Here is an 8,124-nt window from a genome sequence, read left to right on the forward strand (position 1 = left end):
TACCTCCTCCACAGAGGTGACCATCTCACCTGCCAGCCTTGGTTATGATCATTTCCGTGCCCACTTCGTGGAATTTCAGCCACAGTTCTCTTTCATGGAGAAACACTTTGATCCCTTCCATGCCCTATAAGAAGGAGAGAAAAGTCAATGAGGCTTGCCTCCCCAAACTCCCCCAAAACACAGAGCTTTCTCTTCCTTCCCCCTCGAGGCAGTGGGCTCATAGGCTGAAAACTGCCCCCAGTCCATTGCAGCAGTGTCTGGGCTCTGGAGCAGACCCTGCCCAGGAATCCCTGTGAATACTCTCTCCCGGGCAGGTCTTAATCCCACAGTGCAGGGCTGTCTCCTTCTAATGCCACCAACACAAGGCTAGAGAAAAAAACCCAGCCATCAGGGTGTTCCAGAATGTGCATGGGGAGGAGGGGGGCTGAGAAAAAAATGGGACCAATCCCAATCCGCTTTAGCCAAGGGGCAGCTAAAAGGAAAAAAAAAAAAAAACCTCAATCTTGAAAAACCCACCCAGGATATTCTTATGTAGACACCCAGATGTCCACACGAAAATAGACAGATGTGCACTGTATACATGCGTGTTTATTCTCACCATGGCAGTGCATATGTAGACATAGGTGAAATATAAAATTTTAAATATTTATATAATAGGTTTCCACAATCCCAAACAAAAATTAATTCTCAAATGTCTATATTAACATACCTCCTAGGCCCTCCTCACATCCAGCTTCGTTCATTTCAAGCTGTTTGGATTATGGGCGAAGCGATTTAACATTTCTACTTTCAACTACAAGTTATTTTACAAAACCCATACAAAAAAATTACATACAAAGACTTCGTTTTGCAATAATTTGTAAACGTCTAACAAGTAGATTTGTTTTTCCCTGAAAGAAAACCTCTTAAGTTTCTGAAAATGCGTGCCCACTGTCTCAATACAAATATACGCGCATCTTCCTGAGATGTGAAGGGCAAAGGAGAGAGACAATGAAAAAGCCAGGAAGGACATCGAAATGCCAAAGAAGGGTTTTAGCTGTGTGCAAACATCTTTTCTTGTCAAGACACCCCGCTTCCAGCCCTCTGACACCCTATTCCAAAACCATCAAGGTCTGCGGACGACGCCTTGAGCGCCCAGGACGCCGGGGGTGAAGGGCACAGAGCGAGAGGCGAGGCTTCACGCTCAGCTCGGGCCCAGCTTCCAGCCAGGCGAGCCCGGGCTCCCCGCGCCCTCCCGTCCCAGCCGCGCGCGCTCCCCGCCGCCGGCCCCGCGGAGCCAGGCCACCAGGCCCCGGCCGCCAGACAAACGGTGCAGCGCGCGCGGCTGCGCGGTGACGCGGAGGAGGCGGGAGGAGGCGAAGGCTACGAAAGATCTGAAGAGGGGTCAAGCCATCGCTCATGCCGGCCTGAAGCGGCCGCTGACCCGACCCTTAATGAGGCGTTCAAGCCGAGTTTACACCTAGTGCAGCAGGAAAGAAATGATCTGGGCCATTGTTCGCTGGCCCCAAAGAGCCGGATCTTTGAGGCTCCCCTAACAACTTCAATGTATTTCAAAAATCCTCTGGCCATAAAGACAATCGTCACAATAAAGTGGATGGCACTATACTGGCATTTAGGGAGGCACGGCAGAGAAGGGTGGAATTGCGCAAGGATAAAAAGAAAAGGGGCAAATCATGGGCACTGCCCGCCCCCCTTGCCCAAACACTCGAAAGAGGGGCTTTGGTTTCTGCAAAGGTCCCCAAGGCCCTTCTTACCTGCTGGGTGAAGGCGGCCTGCGGGGACGACGGGGACTTGCTGGGGGCCCCTAGCGCGCTCTCCGGTTTTGAGTCACAGGGTAGATCCTTGGAGTCTGGTTCCAGGGGTGTGTGAGCCAGGCCAAAGCCCTCGTCTGCGTCGGCCATGGTGAGCCCGGGGCCCTGTGACCGCTCGGGGTCCTGCTCTGAGGACGGGAAGGAAAGAGAAAGACAGATGGCGGGGGACGGGGTGGGCGCAGAGGAAGAAAAAGAGAAGGTTGGAAGCACAGTTCTGGTGACAGGAGGGAACAGTGAATAGGCTGCCAGCCGCAGTTTCCAGCTACCAGCACCTCCGTCCCCAGCTGAAGGAGGCTGCAGAAGGTCCCGTTATGATTATCATTACTATTACTTTAAGACCACGCACAACCTCTTGCGAAAGACCCGCGTCACAGCGGGAGGAGGCGAGGCCCCCATCTCCCCTTCGCAGGCTCCCCCGCGATAAGTGAGCTGCCCGTCAAATTTGTCTGGACTTCTGGAAGAGCCAATAAAGATAAGGCCTGGGTATTTTTGGAAGCCATTGGGTACGAACCAAAAACAAAACAAAACACAAACCTGGTGCCCTTCTGAGATTTTTTTTTTCTTCGTCAAATTAAAAGAGGCCAGCAGAGCCCTGTTTATGAAAACTCACAAGAGGGATATTTTTTTGCAGCAGGCAAAATGCCTGAAATAACCCGCCTCTCGCAAAAACCAAAAACATAGGAAAGATCTGCTGATCGAGAAACCAGGTCTTGAGAATTCACGTTCATCTTCTATCGGTCACAGGCCTTGAAATTAAAAGTCCTTTAACATTGAGTCCTCCCCTTTCCCCCAACCGTAAGCAACATGAAAAGTAAAAAGGAGCCAAACAGGGCAGGAAAGCGGCGGCGCAGCGGTTCGGAGGGCGGTGCGCGGCTGGGTGCCGGAGGCCAGCGCTGGGGGCGCGTTCTCCTCGTTTTCTCGGCTCTCCAGCCCGAGACGGGCATTTTGTCGAGCGGCCTGGCCGAGGGGAGCTTCTCCGAGCTTCCGTCGGGCCTGGCTCGCTGGAACTGCAGGCCCAAGCTCGGGGTTGGCGACGCCAAAGTGGTGCCCGGATAAATCCTGGGCTTCTGGCGTTGAACCGGCCACTGAGGTCCGACGCAACTTGCAAAATGGCCCGGGGTTACAAGCATGTGAGGTTGGAACACGCAAAATAACAGCTGCAGAACGGTTCAAGCCCGGAGGAGCCTGCCTCCTGCTCTGATCTCCTTCCAACATCCTCTACGTTCCCAAGTAGGGATTTCCTCCCTCAAAACCCGGGAAGACTGGGAAGGAGGCGCAAGAAATGCCTCCCGCCTCCCCCAAATCTTAGCAGCCGCTTGGGCAAAAGGCTGGATCCCACCCCGGGTCTGCAGTGGCAGGAGACCCAGAAATGGTGCCGAGGAGAAGATCAGCTTCTGAGGCCCGACTCCCACCCAAGCCGTCTCTTTCACCACGCCCTTGGGGTTTGGGGTAGGCGGTGATGGGAGCCCCGAAGCCTGCTCATAACAAAAGAAAGTGGGGCTGGCGTGCCCCACGTGCGCTCCCATTTCACCGCCGGCCGCGGGGACAGTCCCACCGCGAGCCCTGGCCGGGGTCCCGGGGAGCTCGGGGCTGGCGGGGCCGAACGAGATGCGGCTTGACAGAACCGGGCCGCGCGTCCTGCAAACCTCAACGCCTCTCCCCCAGCCCCGGCCGCCTCCTCGGCTCCACGCGCCGGGCAGCTCCGGGCCGCGTAAAATCTCCGCGAGCCGGGCCCTGCAAAATCCGAGGCCAGGCTTCGAGTGCCGCGTTCCGCGCCTCCCTGAGCCGGCTCGGCCGGCAGGCTCCCTCCCCAGCCTCCCGGGCCATCTGCGGAACTGTTACCTCGCTCGGTGAAGCCGGTGCATTCACTGCATCCCTTCTGGCTCCTAGCAGGGAAGCCGGCGGCGAGGCGGGGGCGCGGGCATGGTGGCTCCGGGGTCTATGGGGGGGGACTGCTTCCCCAGACCAGCGGCTACCGCTGCCTACAAAGGAGGACCCACCGCGGGAGCCTCGGCAGTGACTGCCCACAATTCAACTCACACACCTCCCCCGCTTGCGCTCGCGCTCCCTAAAGACTTGCAAGTTGTCAGGCGCCAGAAGGGCTCCGAAGAAAGCAAAACGGCAGCCTCCGGGAGCACCTCCAATAATATAATCTCAGTGCCCTGCTTCTCCCTTGTACCCACAGGGAGGGAAAATTGGGAGACAAGAGGGAGCCTGCGAATGGGAGACGTCCTTTCTGAGCGCAGCTTTCAGGGTTAAAGTTCCGGAATCCGAGGTAAGAGTCGGTCTCTCTCTCTGTCTCTTTCTCTGTCTCTCTCTGTCTCTCTGTCTCTCTCTCTCTCTCTCTCAGAAATACAAGCCGACTCAGCTGAGCTCGGTGACGTTGGGCTGCCTTGATGCTTACAAAGTACTGAAATTGCCTATCCAACTAGCTCCCACTGCACGCCGCCTGCCTCTGTCTGTCTCTCTCTCTCTCCCTCCCTTCCTCCCTCCTCCCTCTCCCTTCCCACTCCCTCCCCCAACCACCTTTTCCATTAGATTTCCCGAACACTCAAATCACAACAAGACTCTCAAACCCAGACCTCGAGATCACCCCCTCCTCTCCACCCGCTCTCCAACCTCCATCCATCTCTGCTTCTCTGAGCGCGGCTCGGTGGCTGCAAAAAATCCTGCACAAATCATCGCAAACCCGCTCGCCTTCTGCCCGGGAAGTAATCTCGGTGACGCGGCTGTGCAGAGAACGGAGTACGAACGCACGAGGCGTGCACACACACGCTGGGAGCCTCCTCTGCAGCCTTGCCCGCGTTCTCTCTCCACCGCTGACCTCAAGACGGAGAACTGCCTGACCCCGCCTGGCCCAGCCTGCCGCCGCTAGCCGCCCTGATATCTCCCCCCATCCCCACTCATCACCCCGACTCTGAGAGACTCCGGGGTGAAGGCAGGGTGAAGGTGCGTGGGGATAGGGGCCGAGATCAAAGATGCCCAGAAACCGCCCTGCGCTCCCACCCCCTCAGGGCCACCAGACCTCCCGTGCTGGAGGTGTACACAAGGCAGTGCCCAGTTTTATTAAAATAATCAAACAGTCACTGGGGGCTGGCTGGGGTTTTCATCTCCACTCGGCTCCTCTCCCTGCCCTCCCCCTATCTGAAATGTATTATTTTGAGGGTCGAGTTGAAGAGGTCAATAGAAGCGTAAACACAGTCAGTAGGTCTTAGCCTGAGCAGACCCAGCTTGGAAAGTCAAGAATTAGTGCTTGGAACAAACGTCAGGGTCCCCGTTTTTGTTTCTCACCCATGTCTCTGTCACCCTGTTCTTTTCTCAGCCTCTGTCTAGAGATTCAGGCCTGCAGGCCAAGGTCTGGGGAGAGGGATGGAGGGAGGAGAAGCGCCAGGGAGATCTGAGGCCGCCTCAGTGCCATCCTCTATGGCCCCGGGAACTAAAATCCCAGGGCAGGCCTGATGCATCGCTGCAAAACTCCAAAGTGGATTGTCCAACCCTAAAAGTGGGGCAACTAGGGAGAAAACCAACCCAAGCATTCTCTAGAGTTCTCACTCCACCTTCCAAGTTTGCTTTCAAACAGCCTTTTGCTGAGACAGTTTATTTATTTGTGAAAACACCCTCACTCTTCCAAAATGTCAGCTCAGAGGACTTTGGGCTCGCTCAGGGGGCGACCCCCGGCCAACGACGGAAAACAGACATGGCTTCAGGAAGAGCCTGCATCTCTAGCAAAAAGGAAGGGGAAATCCAGAAAGAGCTCTCCAATCCCTTTAAATTCTCAGAGATTTGCGGATAAAATAAATTCCCATAAATAATCTGCAGGTCCCTCCCGAGAGGGAGAATCCGTACTCCCCCAAGTAATTGGCCCAGATTCACTTAGTTTGTTAAGTGCAGATTCTGCGGGTCACCAAGTTAAATTGGGATTTTGAAATCTCAAGGGCGAATCTATTCTTGCCAGGTGACACTCTCGTGAGCAAGAGAGTGCATTCTTATTTCCACGGTGGAAAAAAAAGGAGCAAGGCTGGGAGTGGAGTGGATTCAGCAGGGCCGAGGTGGGGAGGGAAGCCAAGGGGCCGTGGGCAGGCCAGTGCTAAGAGAATCCTCTACCCCCCCACCCCAGAGCTCTCCAGGACGACACTCACCTCCAAAACTCCCACCTCTTCTTTCCAGCGCAGATGCCGAGAGTAACGGCTCGCTGGGAGGGGTTCAGATGAAGAGTTTGGAAAGGACCCCCCAAAAGAGACCCCTTTTAGGCCAAGCCTTCTTCCAGCGTCTTTCAAGAGTAGTGTGTACCGCCCAGCTCGAAGTTGGTTCGTGGTCTTCGACAAATTAAATATTACTGTTTATTACCAGGCATACCCCAATAAAATAAAGAGGCAATCAGGCGATACCGACTATCTCACCAGCCGCTGCACCTATAGGACTTGGAGACGTCACGAGTCACGCAACCGGCCCGCGCGCTGTCACGCTCGACTGGGGGGCAGCGGCGGGAGGTTGAGTCCTCTCCGTCTTCGCCTATCACTCCCGCCCGGGTCTGCGCAGCCACAAGTCTCAGACGCCTGGGCCACGGGAATAAATAAAGAAATAAACAAATCCAGCGCTCTCTGGGGAAATGGGGGTGGCGGACATCAGCCACAAATAAAGCCAAGATCGATTTTCTTAGGGAGGGGGAGGGGGTCTTTTGGCGAAGGGAGGTGGGAGCCCACATCAGTCCATAGACTGGAGAAAAACCGAGTTGGCGGGGGCGGGGGGGGGGGGTTGGAATCGAGGTCTCTCTCAGGAGGCAAGAGTCTTCTCATTATTTAAAAACAATTTTTTCCCAGGAGGAGCTCTCAGCATATGACTATTGAGGCGCCTTCTCTAGCTGATTAAGTTTGGGACGCGATAACTCACTGCCCGCTTGCAGGCGTGCATAGAAGTAATTACTGGGTTAATCGCGGAGGGGAAAAGACACAGAGACGTTTGGAGCAAGAGAGAGTCGTCCGCATCGTTTCTCGCTGAGAAAAAGTCCATTCTGCGAATCCTCCTTTAGCTAGGTCGGGGGATGCAACTGGTCCCAGCGTGGCCCGGCGGGGGCGGGATGCGGGAGGGTGATTTGTGCAGAGAAAAATTGTAGTGCCGGGTCCTGCAGAGGGACGAGGCGCTCTACTTTGTTTTGTAATGACGATTATTATTATTAATATTAGTCTCGTCAGGGGGCATAACTTCTAAGCAGCCGCGTGGCGGATGCGCACAAGCTTTTGCGCGCAGCTGGAAACCCACTAGGTTCAGTTGCGAAACTTACCGCATAGACGCCCCGGGCGGCGCTGAAAGGAGAGCTAGGCCTACCCAGCACGGAGCGAGCGAGCGAGCGCCCGGCCTTCTGGAAAGGGTAAGTTCCCCTCCTAGGGGCCCCGAAGGAGCCGGACATCGGACTCTGGACTTGCCCGCGGCTTCGGGGTTCGAGCCTGGGTTGTGCGCGTGCCCCCAGCCCCACCCCACCCCCCCGGGCTTTCCGAAGCACGGCTTGGCTCCAGGCCCCGTCGGTCTGGGGCTGGAGCAGCAACAGAAAGTGCAGAAACGCAGTCGACCGAGCAGCCTCAGGAGGTAAGGTCGGGCCCGCGGGGAGACCTGGCAGTGGTTTCCAGCGCCGAACGCGGGCGCCCGGGCCAGTCCGGCCGCAGACTCTGCTGCTTCCAGCAAGCAGAACCCCTGTCTCTCCTCTCGGCCAGGCCGCAGTGACTTTCCCGAGATTCGCTTTCATTTCCCAAATTATTAATAATTATCTTTTACCCACTCCGAGGCCCTTTGGGTGCAGCGTTTGTTCCCAGATGCCCAAGAGCGCAACCCCAAATCCTTCACCCAGAACCTGGAGATGGGTTTCTATTTGACCTCTGGGCCGAGGTGGGCCGGAAACGGAGGCCTGGGCCCCGCCGAGACTGGAAGGGGAAAGCGAAACTCCGAGCGGGGCGAGCTCTTTTCCGTTTGGCTCCTTTCTCTCGCATCCCTGGCGCGAGCCCCGCAACGACCCGGACCGACTCACAAAGGATTCCGTATGCTCAGCTTCCGGACCCGCTGTCCCAGAGGGTCCGGAGGCCGCACCACTGGTAGAATAAACTGAAGACCGCAACTAGGTTTGAGAATCTCCATTCTTTCCCCAGTCATTGGACAGTTAACTTGAAAGAGAGGCTTCGATCTGCAACCTCCCTTCCTTCTTTCGGAGGACCGATGCTTTCCCCGAACTGCCACCCCCATCCCTACCCCCATCCCCATCCCCACCCCCACCCGCGCTCGGTTTTCTCCCGAAATGTATTTTCCTCATTTTGCAAAATTCCTG

The 8,124-nt window shown here is 56.0% G+C and overlaps 1 protein-coding gene and 1 long non-coding RNA gene across 4 annotated transcripts in view; one reads left to right on the forward strand and one right to left on the reverse strand.

The window, feature by feature from the left end:
- TBX5 (T-box transcription factor 5) overlaps positions 1-4,513 on the reverse strand; it is a 45,614-nt gene extending 41,101 nt beyond the window's left edge. For both annotated transcript variants that reach the window (XM_028163595.2, XM_007170861.3), the window contains exons 1-3: positions 4,431-4,513; positions 1,755-1,939; positions 30-124 (exon numbers count right to left, since the gene is read on the reverse strand). In XM_028163595.2, coding sequence (XP_028019396.2) covers positions 30-124; positions 1,755-1,939; positions 4,431-4,440 — 290 coding nt within the window. In that variant the 5' untranslated portion in view covers positions 4,441-4,513. The remainder of the gene's footprint in view (positions 1-29; positions 125-1,754; positions 1,940-4,430) is intronic.
- Positions 3,051-6,306, forward strand: LOC102997274 (uncharacterized). 2 transcript variants are annotated; one of them, XR_009004969.1, is made up of 3 exons: positions 3,051-3,260; positions 3,997-4,760; positions 6,162-6,306. It is a non-coding gene; the product is annotated as an uncharacterized LOC102997274 (long non-coding RNA). The 2 variants fall into 2 exon arrangements; XR_450066.3 differs by lacking the exon at positions 3,051-3,260 and having other exon boundaries at positions 3,753-4,086; positions 4,350-4,760.
- Positions 6,307-8,124: the final 1,818 nt, after the last annotated feature.

Source organism: Balaenoptera acutorostrata, chromosome 13, assembly GCF_949987535.1.
Source record: "Balaenoptera acutorostrata chromosome 13, mBalAcu1.1, whole genome shotgun sequence".
NCBI lineage: Eukaryota > Metazoa > Chordata > Mammalia > Artiodactyla > Balaenopteridae > Balaenoptera > Balaenoptera acutorostrata.